This window comes from Dermacentor silvarum, chromosome 1 (assembly GCF_013339745.2).
Source record: "Dermacentor silvarum isolate Dsil-2018 chromosome 1, BIME_Dsil_1.4, whole genome shotgun sequence".
Taxonomy (NCBI): domain Eukaryota; kingdom Metazoa; phylum Arthropoda; class Arachnida; order Ixodida; family Ixodidae; genus Dermacentor; species Dermacentor silvarum.
In genome coordinates this window covers 59,675,387-59,692,456 of record NC_051154.1, presented here as the reverse complement: position 1 = coordinate 59,692,456, position 17,070 = coordinate 59,675,387, and the positions used below count along the sequence as shown (strand labels likewise).

General features: G+C 47.1%; 1 protein-coding gene across 1 annotated transcript in view; it reads left to right on the top strand.

Annotated features, from left to right (window-relative positions):
- Positions 1 to 13,385, top strand: part of LOC119442079 (homeobox protein Nkx-6.2) — a 183,327-nt gene extending 169,942 nt beyond the window's left edge. The window contains exon 3 of the mRNA XM_049668591.1: positions 12,307 to 13,385. Coding sequence (XP_049524548.1) covers positions 12,307 to 12,927 — 621 coding nt within the window. The 3' untranslated portion in view covers positions 12,928 to 13,385. The remainder of the gene's footprint in view (positions 1 to 12,306) is intronic.
- The last annotated feature ends 3,685 nt before the right edge of the window (positions 13,386 to 17,070 follow it).

Below are 17,070 nucleotides of genomic sequence, written 5' to 3'. Positions count from 1 at the left end.
AGCAGAAAGAATGGCGAAAAGCCAGTGGTAGCTTGTGTGGCCGTGTTATAGGCATACGTTACGAATGGCAAAACAGTGTCCCAGTTACTGTGATCCGAGGCAACGTACAAAATCAACATGTCGCCAAGCGTGCGGTGGAACCTCTCTGCGAAGCCGTTAGTTTGCAGAGGGTAGGCGGTAGACTTTCGGCGAACGATGCTGCATGCAGCGAGAAGGGCTTGTATTACTTCGGACAGGAAAACACGCCCGCGGTCGCTGAGCAGTTCGCGTGGCGCTCCATGTCGAAGAACGAAGTTCCGCAAGATGAAGAAGGCAACTTTGCCCGCAGAGGCTGCCGGGAGTGCAGCAGTCTCGGCGTAGGGCGTCAAGTGGTCGACACCTACAATTATCCATCGGTTACCCGAGAAACTGCAGGGAAGCGGCCCGTATAGGTCTACGCCGACGCGATCAAATGGCCTGGCCGGGCAGGGAAGCGGCTGTAACTCGCCAGGAGGACGCTGTTGAATTTTGCGCCGTTGGCACGCCGTGAAAGCGCGCACGTACTGGCACACGAAGTGATACATGCCGTGCAAGTAGAAACGCTGCCTCAGCCGAGTATACGTTTTCAGAACGCCGGGGTGACCATTATGAGGAGTCTACAGAAGTCATAATCATGAACATGATTCAGAAAAAATGACAATGACTCACTGAAAAATGATTAACATCTAGAAACCACTGCAATGGGTAAGGACGTGGGTACTGATTGAAGGAAACACCAAGCGATGATGGCAGAGGTTATAGTCATGGACATGACACCGTAGGGATGGTAATATCGATGAACGATTAATCGATTAATCGACTAAAAGTACGCCGCAAAACGATGAATCGTCGTCGACGTGTACCTTTAATTTAATCGGTTTAATCGATTAAAGCAGTTCGATTAATCGTTTTCCAGACAGTGGCTGGAAAGTTGAAATTTTGAAATCGTACTGTAGAATGCGGAGTACGAGCAACGACCGCGCGGCAGCGAAGACCGAGAGCGACTGTAGACTGTTTTCCCGAGTCATGTCGAGCTGACCAAGCGCTTCCCCCCTTTACGCGCACGTCACACAGGCTGCCTGGGGCCCGGAGAGAGGCCGCCCCCGTGGAGGAAGAAATAAACTAGGCGAGAGCATTACGTGAGGCAGCTAGTCTTGGCAAGCGAACTCACCGTCAAGCGATTGCCTTCGCTTTTTACTTCGCAGTAGGGTCAACACGGAACCCTGAGTGACAACGTATTGGCCGATAATGTTTGGTTCGCAGCAGTTTCAAATCAGTGCGCACCCGTTCAGCTGCGCTGCTGCCCTGCACCAGGCAGCATTAAACCTACCGCGCCCTCTGATGTGGCGACCACGTGTTGCGCCATTACTTCTTGATGTGAGTCGTGCTGCCATGTTCTCTTCTAATTATTCCTTCCTCCATGCACACCCTCCTCAGTAAGCGCCATTTTTAACATACAGGGTGTTCATTTTTAAGTTTTACGGAATTTTTAGAAATCGCCTGTGGCAGGTAGCATAATTTTATCATTGAGCTTGGTTATTCGATGAGGCGCAAATTCGGACGAGAAATCGAAACACACATTCAACTAATTAACAAAAAATCACGGATTAACTTCTTAGTTAATTACTTTACGACACATATAACAATTTACGTATTGTAGCCAGTGATCTTGTCAGGCGTATCCACTTTCAATGAATTTCCAGAATGACACCAGTTTGGAGATATGCGCCATCATACTCGCCGTAAAAATGCACTGTTGTTCCACTTAATTTTTTACCAAAATGCATTGAAGGACAAAAGTAACTGTAACGTCCATGTATTTCGTCCAACACTTTGAGAAATAGTATCTCGAAACTGGTGTCATCCTGGAAATTCTATTCAAGTAGATGCGTCTTGCAAACTCAACGGCTACAATTCGTAAATTGCGATATGTGTCATAAAGTAATTACCCAAGAAGTTCATTAGTCAATTTTTGTTATTTGGTTGAGTATGTCTTTCGATTGCTCGTGCTACTAATCTCCACCGCTCAACGATAAGAATTATGCTACCTGCCACAGGTGATTTTTAAAAATTCCATAGTAGTCACGTTGTAGTTACGATGAAGAAAACAGTCGCAAAACTGTGAATGACGAAACGGACTTTTTATTGGGTGAGCCTGTGCCCACAAAAGCAAGTTTCACTCGAAGCACAACGATGGCGGCGAACACAATCGGCGATCGTCGAAATCTGATCAGCGGCGAAGCGCGTCGGCTTTTATACATGAGTCATCGAAGGTTCCAGAGTAATCTCTGGTACCCGCGTGTCTTCCAGAAGGTACTAGACAATTGGCGTCGCTAATACAATCAGATTACATAAGCGTCGGTGACAACTGACAACGGATAGAAGCATCGATAACGTTCGAGAAAATTCCGATACATGCAGGCGCTTCCTGCGCCGAGCGATAACGTTTAAGGTGGCGGTCCGGCAGCACCAGCCCCCGTTTTGAGTACCTTTGGAGCAACTGCGGTGGCTCTTCTACTTAGGATATAAAGATGTGGTATATACCATAAAAAAGCTTAATTCTTGTATATTCTAACTATAGATAATATTAAGAAATTGATTAATGTGATTTAGAAATAAACGTTCAAGAACAAGCATGAGATGCATGGTTTTTGCAAACTGTGTCTCAGTTGTGACCATAGTTAGAAGAAATTACCGCATTTACTGCATTGCGGCTTGCTCTGTAGCTTTAGAACATATTTATTTGCTAGACGCAGCAAAACAATGTTAAATTTTTACTTTTTGGATAATTTGCTTTTGAAGTTTGCCAAAATATCGCAACTTCTGTTGTAAACAGCCCGGCAACTACAAGCTCAAGGAAGCTAAATTTTGGACAAATTAGAGATCAAGTAATTTCCAATTGGGATGCAAAATTTCATTTATGTACCTTTCTTGGCTTTCCTAATAATGCGACCGAAATTAAGCAATATTTAGAATTGTGGTCCTACTTTTGCTCATTTTTGCGGGAAGGTACTAAAACTACGAAGGTGCGGTGTAAAACTGATAAAGGTACATGAATGAAATTTAGCGTCCTACATGGAAATTCCTTGAACTCTAATTGTCCAAAATTTAGCTTTCTAGAGCATGTAGTGGCCGGGCTGTTTACAACAGAAGTTGCGATATTTGGCAATCTTCAAAAGCAAATTATCCAAAAAGTAAAAATTCAACATTATTTTGCTGCGTCTAGGAAATAGATAAATATGTCCTAAAGCTACAGAGCAAGCCGCAATGCAGTAAATGCAGTAGTTTCTTCTAAATATGGTCACATCTGAGACACATTTCGCAAAAACCATGTATATCATGCTTGATCTTGAACATGTATTTCTAAATCACATTATTCAATTTCTTTATAATATAAATAGTTGCAATCTACAAGAATTAGGCTTTTTAAGGCATATACTACAACTTTATATCCTAAGTAGAAGAGCCACCACGGTTGCTCCAAAAGTACTCGAACGGGGGGCTGGTGGCGCCGGACCACCACCTTAAAATTTGTTAGCCGGTGAAAAGCGGTCACCGGGGAAAGATAAACAAGTACACGCGTCAATATGAACACTCCGTATATTGCTTATTCCTTCACTAGTCACTAGTGGCAATTATAGTTGACCTCTAACAAATTAAACATTACTCTTTATCAAAATTTATACGCTTGTATGTCTTATCCTGGTTCCACCTTTCAAGCGTTAAAATAGGTACTTACGTGAATAGATAACTGTGTTTCAGCCTTTTTAAAGCGCCCGAAAAAAAAGTCGATTAATCGATTAATCGACGAAAAACCCCGCATCGAAATCGATTAATCGATGATACGCTAAAGCAACGAACGTATAATCGTTAATCGATTAAAACATTTAATCGACCATCCCTAGTTTCAGTTCAGGTGACGGCCACCATCGCTCTGTTGAGGTCGCTGGTCCCATAAAGAAACACAATACGCACTCAACGGGCTCGGTATCTACGCCAAGTCCGTGCGCGGGCTAGAATTACATAATTCTTTGCTCTTGAATAAATATGATGTAGAGGTGGGCGAATATAAACTTTTTCGAATACGAATCGAATACAGTCGACCCGTCAGGAACCTCAAGATGTAGCTAATTATCCGAAATGTTCAACTAACAAGCGGCAGCAAAATCAACAAATTCAAATATTTTTTTTTATTGCTTGAAGTAGTCTGTAATGTCTTTGCTTCTTGCTCTTGAAGTGCGACTCAACCAGCATTAGGCATTTTCCATAGCAATGCATGTCTTCTCGTCGGTACTTTTCAGTGTGTTTGAATTAAGCGACAAATCTAATTAACCGATCAGGAATGAACTGTACGAATAGTAAGTATCGAACATCGAATCGAATATCCAATATTCAAGCACAGACGTATGTATATTTACAGACGGAATGCTCATTTCGGTATAATAAAGTGCCACTCCTGCATTTACTAGTGCAAGAAAGTGAGCTATCAGGGACAGATAATCAGTTTTAAACATAAGATCCCTAATTGTCATTCAAAAAGGAACATGACTAACCTCTGAACAACTTTAGAGCCTGTTTGCAAACAAGCTTTGCAAGAAAGAATGGCTGCTGTATGACTAGCTTTCCAAAAACATTAAATAAGTGGTTGCTGAAAAAAAAAAAAAAAATCTGAAGTTGTGGAAAACGAAAGAAGCGGTGTTGAAGGACCAAAAATAAAGTTTGCATTACTGATTTCTTTTCGGCATTGCGTCTAAAACTTTTGTCATTGTTCACTGGTCATGATTTGCGATACTTTGTTTAGCGGACGGAGAACAGCAACCAGACCTTTACATTCGGTTGTTGCAAAAAAAAAAAAAAATTCCGAATAGTCGAAAACACCGAATAGTTCCTTTTCGAAGGGGAATACACGAATAGTTAGCGTACAATATTAGATTCGTATTCTAATATTCGTCCAGCCCCAATTTATTACCATTCGTATATTGACTGTTTCGATTGTTTTCGATTTAACAAAGTTCTCGATTCAACAATTTAAGCCAATGGTCCTGTCGACTTCGATAAATTGAGGTTTAACTGCACCTAATTTTCAAGAACGCGTGATGCTAATGCATCACTTACGTCTCGCGCTTTGCTTTCGATCACTCGATTAGTTCGGTGCTGGGAAGACTTAACCAGGATAGGAACTGTGATGGCTGCTACACATGGCTGCTACATGGTGATGGCTGCTGCATGGTGATGGCTGCTGCATGGTGATGGATGCTACACAGCGCAATGGCTGCTACACATGAAATGATCACCATTACATTACACCCTCCTTATGTATATACTCTTCCTTTTTCTCTTTAAGTTTCTCTCTTTTCTCTCTTTTGAAAGGTTTATTTTCGCAACGACTGCTTCGCGGACGTGCCTCTTTAAAAGCCACCTAGCAGGACGCGCAATTTGCATAATTTACAGAATGTGCGGTTGTTCAGAAGCAAATTGCACGCTCCCTCGTAGCACTTGCTGGAGAAAAATGCCACGCGTGCCGAGCGAAAGCCCTCCGCGTCTTCGGAGAACCCAGAAGCGACAGGCGTGGCATCCGAAAGCCGCTTCTGGCGTTGCTCTGCGCCGAGTCAGAGCCGCGAAGACGCGGGTGTGACACGGGCCCGTCAGCGTTCGTCCGCCGCCGAGACAGGCGCGCGGCCGTACACATTGCGTGCCGGTCGCGCGACGGCGCCCCCCGGCACCGCGACGAAATTCCGCTCCGGCGCCCGGGCACGCCTCGGCCGCGCGCGCTGTCCTCGGGCGACGTCCGGGCGCGGCCGTTTAACGGCGCGGATCGATCGCTTAATCAATCGCGGTCCCAAATAGAGTTCTCATAATGGCACCACCGCGAAGCCGGCCGAGCGAAAGAGGAAACAGCAATCGTTCAGCCGGCGCGGCGAGTCGTCCCACGCTTTGAACGAGCGCCGCTGTCGGCGAGGCCGTGCGCGCTCAAATGCGATTGTCGTAATGAAAATTGCGAGTTTCATTTCTCCTCTCCGGGGCGGCCGACAAGGACGCACACAGCGAAGAGCTCCCGCGGCGGTGCCTGCGCGTCCCGTTATCTCCATTGCGCGCCGCGGGCATTGTGCGGCGGCCGCTGGGCGCGGAAGCCTGTGTCACGGCTGTGTCTCGTTGGCGGCCGGCGACACGCACTTGGGGGGCTTTGTGGGGGGCTCCGGAGGAGGCTCGCAGGCGAGATGAACGATCCGGCATCGAGCGGTGGCGGCCGCGCGAGTGGGTGTCTCGGCGATTGCTTCCTGGATGCGGCGCGCTCGAGAATGGGGGCCTTTATCGATTATCGACAGGTTGCCGAGGGGAAGGCAGTGGGGAGAGAACCGGGGCGTCGGGATAAATCTCATCATCGCCGAAGCACGAAATTGCTCGGATGACACCGGCTGTTTAGCGCTGGGCCCGCATTAAATGGCGCCGCACGATCGCTGTTATACGCCGTCTCGCACGGAAGCTGCCCTCGTGTAACCCGGACCAATGCTGCTGCGTTTTTTTTTTTCTTTCTTCTTTGTCTGAATTGTTGGAAAAGAAGGATAGGCCGGTGCCCATGTAAGGGAAGAAATTTAGAAGCAAGTCTGTCTTGAGCTTCGAGACTGCCACATATATGTGATTGCCTGAACAGCACTTTGGTTCCCTTTTTTTTTTATTACGCGAAAGAAACAAGACCTTAATACCAAGTGTTTATTTTCACTTTCCTATCCTCGTACATCACGTACAAGTTCAGATCATTAAATAGGCTGAAAGAAACAAAACTATACCTGGTGATAAAAAGAACAGGGACCCTACAAAAGTAATAATTGTTCGTTTTCTTTTTTGAGCAACTTATTTTTGTACGATGATGCTCTTATACGTAAAGAGCTACTTCTATCCCGACGCACATGTCCGTTAACACATGAAGTGTAAAATAAACGCACACCTCATAAGGAGACATGGTTTTGTAAGATGTATTTCGCACATGCACGATGCATGCGAAGTATCAGCTCACGGAATGTATTGCGTTGATCTTGCCCATATCTTTTTCTGTGGCTTGCGTTTATTTGCGCGGTTGATGGTGTTTGTCCAAACACACCAACTGGACCAGGGAAAAAAAAAAATGTCCTAGGGACGCACCCATCGTCTTCTGCATTCTTTAGACTTAGGATAGCGGTATACACACGCGCGTTCCGGGGTCGAAAGAACGGGAGCGTGGCTCTTTTTTTTTTTTTTTTTTTTTTGTCGTCGCTCGTCATAAGGCGTCGTCCCAACGTCAGAGCAAATCTCGTCGGTCCGCACGGGAGAAAAGCAGCGGCGCGCCTTGGCGTCCGAGCACAGCGCAAGCCGATGACACGCGCCGCTGTCGGCAAGACGACGGTCACGATGGGCGCTCCGCAGCGCGCGCAGCGGCGCGCTTGTCAGCGTCGTTCCTTTTGAAGCGGGTCTCCGTGTAATTGTCATCCCTCGTCGGGCGCCGCGACAATGCGGAAGCGGCGGCCGGAGAGTGGGTCGCGCTCGCGCAGGAGTGGCGCTGCGCCGGCTTCGCCGCGTGCGGCCCACACACAAAAGCGCCAGAGCGGCGGCGCATCGATCGCGCCGCGGCCGCGTCAAGGGAAGCCGTCCGCTCCAGAAGCGGCGAGCGCGCGCTACGACGACGAGCAGCGCAGAGAAGCCTCCCACCCCCCTCCTGCGGATATTGTCTCCCCAGCGCGCTCGCTCGCGCGCCGCACGCCTCCTCCCGCGGCATATCTCAACCTGATCGAGTCTAATGGTTTCCTGCGAGCCTGCGTTTCTTCTTGGCGCGCGGGCGACATGACAAATGAATCTGCTCCCAGCGGCCTTCCTCCCAGCCGCCCCTTAACCGAGCGCCTTCGTTCCCCTTTTTTTTTTCTCCCGGGTCCGCTCTCTACTCTTTATGAGGCCCTTTATTGAGGATACTGGCCCCGCCGGCAGCGCGGGAGAAAAGGGAGCGCAGGGATAGCAATTACGGCCGACGAGCCCTCGAGGAAGAAATAAGAAGCGCTGGAAATTGGGTGAGATTCGCGGTGAAACAGTCTCCTTCCTTCCTTCCCCTCCCGTCTTGTGCCGCGCCATGGATCCCTTCTTCTTTTTTTTTTTTTTATTCCCTCTCTGCCTTTTTCGTGCCTCCGCGGCCTTTGCAGTGCTCTGTCTTTCTTGTCGGCTTGTCTACACAAGCGCCGCGAGCTGCGCTGGCGATGAAGACGTCGATAAAGACGTCTTATGTCGCACCTCAGACGGAGCCGAAAATGGCGCTTTTCCGGTCTGTTTATCCCTTCTGTGTTCTTTGCGCGTGGGGTTGCCGTGACTGTTATGCGCGTACAAGGCGCGCGATCACGCGTCATTTGTCGTGGCACCTCGCATTAATCTGAAGCGCCCGTGAGCCTCCTTGTATACCGGTTTCTTCAGTGAGAGAGCGTTCCCTGGGTTTTCCCCTTTATACAGTGGTTGCCCCGACGCTGGTAACGAGACCGCACCGTCATGCTCGCTCGTCTCAACACTGACGCACCGGGCGTCGTGTCCCTCTGGGGGCGTACAAATGAAAGTAAAGTCTTGTTTTCGGTCGTGAAACTGCGAATCGTCCCCACTTGTCCTTGTATCTATTTTCTTTTTGTACCTTGTCTGTGAATACGATTTGTTTGACATGAAGCGTTCTGCACCGTAAGAACTACGAAGTAATATGCCATATATATATATATATATATATATGTATAGTATGTGTGTGTGTGTGTGTGTGTGTACTATAGATAACAAAGAAAATAATTTGGACGGTATCAAATTGCATAATCTGTAATTACGTATATTGTTACTACTATTTATTAATGAAAATTGATGTCCACGTGGACCTAGAAGATATTACTTTCTTCTTATGTGTGCTCTTCTTGTTTCGTTTCACACTTTCAGTGCTTTCTCATTACCTAGCAGCAGGTGTCGCTGCCTGGCGTAGGCTCCAGACAGGCACTTACACGAACCTACACATATTACATCGCATGCACCCCACAGCCTACAGGGACGAATGCCCGTGGTTTGGGGCCACACCAACCCTATACCACATTACGTGGGAGTGCACGCTACACAACATAGAACACCATGACACGAACACCACGAGGGAGCAATGGGAGGCACTGCTGTCCAGCTCGGCCCTCGACGACCAGCTCAAGCTGATCCAGAGAGCAGAGAAGATGGCAAGAGCCAGCGGAGCCCTGCATGGACTAGGGGCCCCGACCATTAGCGATGCCCCATTGGGGCAAGACAAAACTATCTTTGAATTAAAGTTTATCTATCTATCTATATATCAGTAGGTCTCAATACTTGGTTTTGTTTAAACCCGAACATTTATATGTACTATAATGCAGTTCGAATTTTTCTTCTGGCAGGAGTTTCACACGCTGGATCTCGTAATTGTATTATTGTTAGCACTGATTTTCAAGGCGGCCTTCACGGTCACCTGCGTGTGTTTCCAATCTCCACGCTCACCAACCTTTCTGACCGTCATCCGCCTTGTTGCACGCTTTGTACCAGTCTCTTCGGTTATATTTTTTTCACGCAGCTTTAATGTCATTTAAGTCATCATCATTGTCTCTAATTACTTTAGCCCCTCACCCCAGCAATGGGAAGACAGCCGGTCTTTACACTTGCTAAATTTCCCGTCTTTCATCTTTTTGCTCTCGTTCTCTAAGATATTTTAGGCTCCATTACACACCATGAATAATGCGTAAAGTTTCGAAGAAAATGTAAACAGTCTCATTCTGTACCTTTGGAATGTTGAACGAATAGACGCGGTGCAAGATCCTGCAAGCCAACTTCTCTGCGTTGCTCATGTGCAGCAACCAGTGGGATCAATGGAGCGATGGAGGAATACAGCTGGTTCTTATGCATCGGCAAAGCGTTGCGAGCAGCACGCGCTCGTACGCACTCGTCGTGCCTTGTAAATACTACTGGCATCAACATGTTGCTGGAGGCTTTGTAGCCATGTGGTGAAGACTACCCAGAATAATGCATATCTATCGTATCACGCCGGAGGCTATCTGTCGCATAATATCCTAATGTATCCCAAACGTTGCTGTTCCGCTTGAAGATATTTAAGGACAGAAATGTGGTCTCGGCCGTGTTCATTACACCATAAGCCTGCCCCATTTGGTTGTGTCCCCTGCGCTTGCGACGCCTTTCACGTAGTTCATGAAATGGAGGCAAAACCTGATTATTATTTGTCTTTTTTTTCCTCCTCTTCTTTCTTCTAATGCACTCCATTATGACTTGTCCGTCGTGTGTTGCTCCGAGCGGGCAGAGCTTGCAGCTGCACAGCTCCCATCGGCCGGACTAAGCAACGACCCATGAAGCGGCAGCGAACCATGAAGAACACACCAAGGCCAAAGAAGCGCGATTGTTCACTTTATGCCGACATATATCCCTCATAGGTCCGCATCATGAGATCGTTTATGGTAGCATCTACCGCAACTAAAGCCAGATGCGTTTCGCACATCACACCGTGAGGGGCACTAAATTTGACGCGTGCCTTTTAAAGTTGTAGATACTATCAGAAATCGGAAAATTTTCAGGCGCAACGGAATATTAACTCACCGCATTGAACGCTTACGACTTTGTTTGGCGAGTCTTCAAAATCCCTGATTTGTTCGTACTGCGTGATTCATTATAATAAGTGCAATTGTTGAATTAATTTCCCGATTTGATTTAAAGTTAGAAAAGTTTTTCAGTGGGCCAGGAACTTCGGTTGGCGTCGGGGATGTCACGTCGCAATTGTTTGAACTGGCTTATCGCATTACCAATTACTTTTAACACTCACGCGATAATAGTTTATGCCTTGTAGAGCACACTGAAGATATCGAGTTAAATAGCCTACTCAATTTCAGCGTTTCTGCAGCTGTTTCTTGAGGCTCTCAGGCGTTCAGACATCCAAGGGTGTTCAAGTTTTCAAGAAGATGCTATGTTCCCTGAGGCAAACTGAGAACGGTTATTGACTGCATGTCGCACGCGTGTCCAAGAGGTTGATTTTTGTTACATGGAATAATGTGCCTCCAGCTATCTATTTTATCTATGTATGAGCATGGCTTTAAATATCTTCCTTATGCGATCTTCGCCTCCTGCAATTTTCAGATTTTATATGTAGTTTCAGATAAAACGGGTAAAGTTCGCTCAGAAATTTATGGCCTTGATTTCTGTAAGAGGACAACACAAGTACCGATATACCGACTGCCCCAACGAAATGTCGCCAAGAACTAAAATATAACCGAAGGCTTCACGGGAGAACGGCGATCACTGTATGTTCATGGGCGTTGTTGATGCTAGTCATGAATATTTTTTTTTTTATTTTTAGCGATAGGAAGCCGTCTCGAACGTATACACACACCGTGTCATCAACTAGTACGCTGTGCATCTCTCGCTCGTTCAAAGCCAGAGCTTCGCGCTTGATAGTGCGAACAGAATATGCGCGCCGAAAGCTGTTACGCCTCGGAGAAAGAGCGCGGCCACTCCTTCCCAGTGCTATAGGCTAGGCCCAAGGTTTGAGAGCGCTACAAACCCTGACGCGCGGGCGCGTTGTCACGTGGTAGTTTTTCATTTTTACGCGCTGTCTTTTCTTCCCCCAGGACCACGTACGGCTTAAGTTGGTTTAGAAGCTCGTCTGTGTCATTTCTCGACATCCATCGCAACTTTTTAATTGGTGCGTTATTGATTAAGCAATTAATTAAAAGCGAACTAATTAAACGTCATTAAGCACTTATTTTTGTTAAATAAAGAAAGTATGATTAGCGTGCACAACGCCCTTCAACATACAGTGATCGCCGTTCGAGTAAAGACCTTGGATATTTTTTTTAATTCTTAGCGACATTTGGTACTTTCGCTTACCTCTTACGGAAATCAAGCCGAATATGTCGCTAGTAAAGCCGATTTTTTAATTTTTGTTTTCAGTCAAGGAAAACGGAACGCCATTGTTGGGTTTTTTGGCATAGACGCGTACTATGGACCAAAAAAAAGTTTACGGACCACGGGATCTCAGAAAACGCTAAATATCCGAGCATCCTTTAAAAGTAGCCAGTGAGACCGTACATCACAATGTTGTTCTCATATACAAGTAGAGGCAGGAAATGAGAATACCAGGCTGCGTTTTGAGGCTGCGGAGATATTCAGCTTTTTGTCAGATCCCTTGGTCCGTAAACTTTCTTGGTCGATAGTACATCGCCGCATGAGCGTTGTGTGCAGAACTCGGCGTGAAATTTTGACCGGCTGGCTCTGTTCTGATTGGCGCAGGTGAAGATCTGGTTCCAAAACCGGCGCACGAAGTGGAAGAAGCAGGATGGCATCTCCAACGCCGAGGCGGCCGAGCTGAAGATCGGCGAGAAGGCGGCCAAAGCTAAGGGCACCGCAGCCGCGGCCAAGGTCTCCTCCAGTGAGCAGCCACTGGGCCTGACCAAGGCAGCCGGCGGTGCCAGTAGCCCGCTGCTTCCAGCTGCCGGCAGCAACAGCTCGTCTGCGCTTAGCGTCAACCACCACAGCTTCTCTGGAACCAACTCCGCCAAGCCGTCTCCGTGCGGCGTCAGTGATCTCAGCAACCTTTCTTCTTCGGGCGACCGAACCGACGACAGCTCGCAGCACTACCCGCACTCGTCCGACTTGGACAAGATGGAGAACGGAACCGCGGCCCTCAGCTCGGACGGCGCGGACGCCGCGTGCAGGGACTCCTCGCCCAACCTCGGCGCCGAGCAGCGGCCGTTCCGGGAGGCCGAGCTGGCGTCCCGAACCGGAGCGACGGCGGCCGCCGCCAAGCAGCACGGCGACGGCTTCGGGATCGTCCCCAGCCCCAGGTCGTCGGCAGTGTTGGTTTGTGACGAGACGGACAAGTTCCAGGACAGCGGGCAGGTGGAACAGTGACCCGCGAGCCGAGACTAGGGCTTGCCCGCGCACGGGGTGCTCGCTCTGGCAGCAGCTACACGATTGCCTTCTCCACCCGTGGTGCACGCGGTCGCGGGGTCTCCCCGCTTGGTTTGCGGCCTCCGGCGAACTGCGGGGCGGCGCTTCACTGTGGCGCAGCGCTGCTGGCCACGTCTTCCCCGAAAGGCGAAAGATACCGCGTGGCCGACCCTTGGCCAGGACCGCTTGAAGGGGTGCCGTGAGGACGGGGAAAGACGAAGCGTCTTCTAATGCCCTGTGAGGGTGGAAGGGACAGAAGACGGCCCTGTACGCGCCGGAACCGTTGCAATCTCAGACGGGAGTCGAGATGATGACGCTTTCAACAGTCACAGTGATCGCGATCGGCCCTGGCGCATCTTTCTTTCCTCTTTGAGAAGGCTGTACAAGGACCATGTGCAAGAGTGTGCCATTAACCATCATGTTTCACCAGCTCAGCTATTTATTTTTTCGACAGGTCACCGCGAGAGCAAATTATTCAGTCGATAATTTTGTTCGAAAGCACCGCTCAGACCACCGATTAACGCAACGAGTAAATTGACACTGTCGCGGCATATCTAACTTATATGATCGCAATGAGTCGAGAAATAGTTGTTGGCGACTAACTATTGGCAAACAGTAGGCAAATAGAAACTGCTTGCCATTCAGCGCAGTTGGGAAATTAAAAGTGCGGGAAGTTTAGCGTGCCACGCTATAAAGTGAAAACTTAATCCAACCTGCCTTCCTTGACCAGCAGTTTATCTGTTTTGTCGCAAAGCTCGACATTTCACGGTCAATCACTCCGTTGAATATGCAATTGACAAAGGAGAATTCTACATGGCGAAACAAAATGCGACATTGTTTCTTGCACCACCTTCCTAATTCTTCGATGTCAAGACGGTTTTTGTGAAGAAACCCCATGCATCTTATAACGCTCTCTTGACGCAAGATATTGCTTTGTTTCGCTCACACTTTAACGGCGCGCATCAGTATTGCCTCATGTCAGTGGAAACGAGGTGGCAATATTCAATCAGACAGTGTAGCCATGTATACACCAACTCACTTGACGCCCAATAACTGCAGCGCACTGGTCGCGACAGCAATCACCAAGGCAAAACCTGACAACCCAGATTAATGAACATCTCGCATGAATGTGCCTAAATGCCACACACGCAGCAGTTTTATGAGTATACTGTCTTCTCTGTGTCTTGTCACTATTACTTACTTCCCTGAACGCAGCGCTGAGGCTAATTGGAACAGTGTTTAAAAATTTGATCAGGAGTAACGTACTCCTAAGGGCTTCTTGCATTCACTCCTCTTATTGTTAAGAATGTGCAATGCTGATACAAGCAGTGAGAGTGTGTTCAACTCAGCTCTACTCTTCGCGAATGGCTTGTTAAGTGAGTTCCGGTCATGCCTTCGGTTGATATATATTTTGTCACACAGAGCATTTTTTGAACAGCGCGACAAAGGACGAAGAAAAGAAGCACAGGACATAGCGCTGACTTACAAGCAAATGAATAAATCATTTGGTTGTAAGTCAGCACTCTGTTCCGCGATTATCTTGTTCGTCCTGCGTCACATTGTTCAAAAACCTGCTGTGTGACCAGATGTACCTAACAGCCCAAATGAACACGCGGCTGATATAATATATTTATTTATGCAAAAAATACTAGTATAGCTTTCTTCATCGTGGATTAAATGCGTATTATGCCTTAGGGTCCTACAGTTCGTAGTGCCCAATTATTCTTAAGGTTCAAAATTAGTGTAGGACAGCGGACTTAATTTCTTACAGCTTTATTAGACTGTTCGTAATGGCTTGCGAAGATCGAGCTGGTACCATTGGCTCACGCGTATAGATACTTATGGACTTTACTAAGTTCAGATATGAGCGAAACAATGCATATTTCTTGCGTCCCTAGCCTGCCAGTGATTGCGGCATTAAATTTATGCAGCTTAGAATAATGACAAGACAGTGACAGGCCAAGCTTAGTAGAATATGTTGAGAATCAGAACCAAAACTTCAACAATATGTTGAGATTCTTTCAGGCAAAAAGCTGCTGCAAACAGCTTGGAAGTGCCTGAAGGCCCTTCATGAGAGCATGACAGCCAGCGCACAAGAAGGGAAACAGTTCTACATCACGCAAATGTACATCTGTACATCTCGTGAGCAAATGGTTATCCTGAAATCGAGCACGACGGGGAACAGATCAGGCACGACATGCTGAAGTATCCAGTATTGTGCGCAGGACTTCTACGATTACTAGGCTGGCTCAAGTCGTGTTGCACATGTCACATTGTTCACTGAAAGCTCTGTAAGAGACGGATAATGTCTAATGAGCGCGAAACTCTGAGGTGGTGGCAAGCGTACCTTGCCCGGGCAACACATGTTCCCTTCAGACAGGATTTTATTGATTTCCCCTTGGTGCCAGAAGTAGGGCAAGCGCCAAAACCGTCAGCAGTTAACAGCGTTGTTCGTTTTAATGACAGCACTTCCGTTAGTCATGCCCACATAGAAACGCTTTAGCAACACAGCTGAATGCACGCTTTCGCCAACTTTGTACAGCGTATGAGTGGAGATCACTTATGTTTCACCGTATTAAGCGGTGGTGTCATCAGTCACTGCATGTTTGTGTAAAGTGTGTTGCTTTTCTGCATTCAGAAGTATAAACCAAGAGAGCTACAGGCGGTGCGTTTCCGCCCTTGTTCTAAATGGTTATGGATGTACTCAGAAATCCATTCTTCCTCTATCAAGCTAACGGGAATGCGTAAAAAGAAAATGAACGCGCTCAGTTTCCATCGCGTCGCTATTGCTTACGCGCGGTTAACAGTTCCTTTAGTGCTGCGTCTAATTTGTCAATACACAGGGCCTTTCGTGCTAACCTTGCTTTACCGCTCACAAATTGCAAATATCCGTGGCGCAGCAAAGTAGTTGCCTTGCGGTGCGGCCGTCTGAGACGTTCTATACCATGCCAATTGGTAAGATAAACCTGGTAGGCGAAATGCTTAAACCTTCTGTTACTTTTTGGCACGTATGGTATCTGCAATCAAACTAAGCGAGCAAGATGGGGAAAAAAAGCGGTAGAAGTCATAAGAGAATGTTTTCTCCGTTTATAGACCTTTCGGCAGAGCTGCACACTCTACATACAAAGGAGGCACTGTTGAAACTTGTATGGTAATTACATTTCCTCATGTCTCCTTGCCTTTGATTGCGAGGCAAGGCGCCTGGAGTTCCACAGGGTATTTACACACGACTCATGCTAGCCGCAGTACAGGTGTTTATGAATAATGGAATTTGTGCATGAAAAACAACTACACGCGTCAAGCTCCTGGACAAAACAGGCTTGCGGCGAGTTGCACTGAACAAAGGCAGGAGAAAGTCTCTAGCCTCACCACCGTCTTAATATCACTGTCAGATAACATTGCTTTCGTTCTAATTCTCCGTTATTAATGAACGCGCCTTTATGAGGGATAATCTGCCATTTCTAATTGACAACGAACAATAAGGACCTGTTCATGTTCTTCCTTTGACAACAGTTTTCTGTCCGATCGTAGTGGTGAAACATTTCGCACTACACGTGTTAAGTTAATTGCATGACGTGCCAGAATATAACTTTACTCTAAATGGCGAAAGGAAAATACAAATTTCAAGTTCTATCTGGAAATACTCGTAGTATTGGCTGAATCCTGATATAGCGGCCTCTGCGTTAAGAAGTCTCTTGAAGCTGACTTTTCGCGTCGTGTGTGGGTGTTTGAGTCAGCGTTGTCCGTATAATATCACTAGTTCTTATGTCTCGTCATAACGTCGTTTTAAACGGGTGACTATAGTGTTAGCCGTTTTGCATGATGCACTATATTTGTGCTGCAAGGCGGATGCAGTTCGAAATACATTTTAGCTAAAGTGCGGAGTGGATGTTGTTAACGCGACATTAATGGGCCATGCTGTGACATTAGCCATTGATCGCATTAATTGTTTCTTTGTTTCTAAAGGAAGTCGTTCTGGCCATGTACTGCATTCTTGAATGTGTGTCGAGAATGCATACCGCCTATTTATTTGCAGATATAACAGATATATAAATATGTAAATAAGTAACATACGATTCGCGGGAAGAAGCATCGCGATGAGTG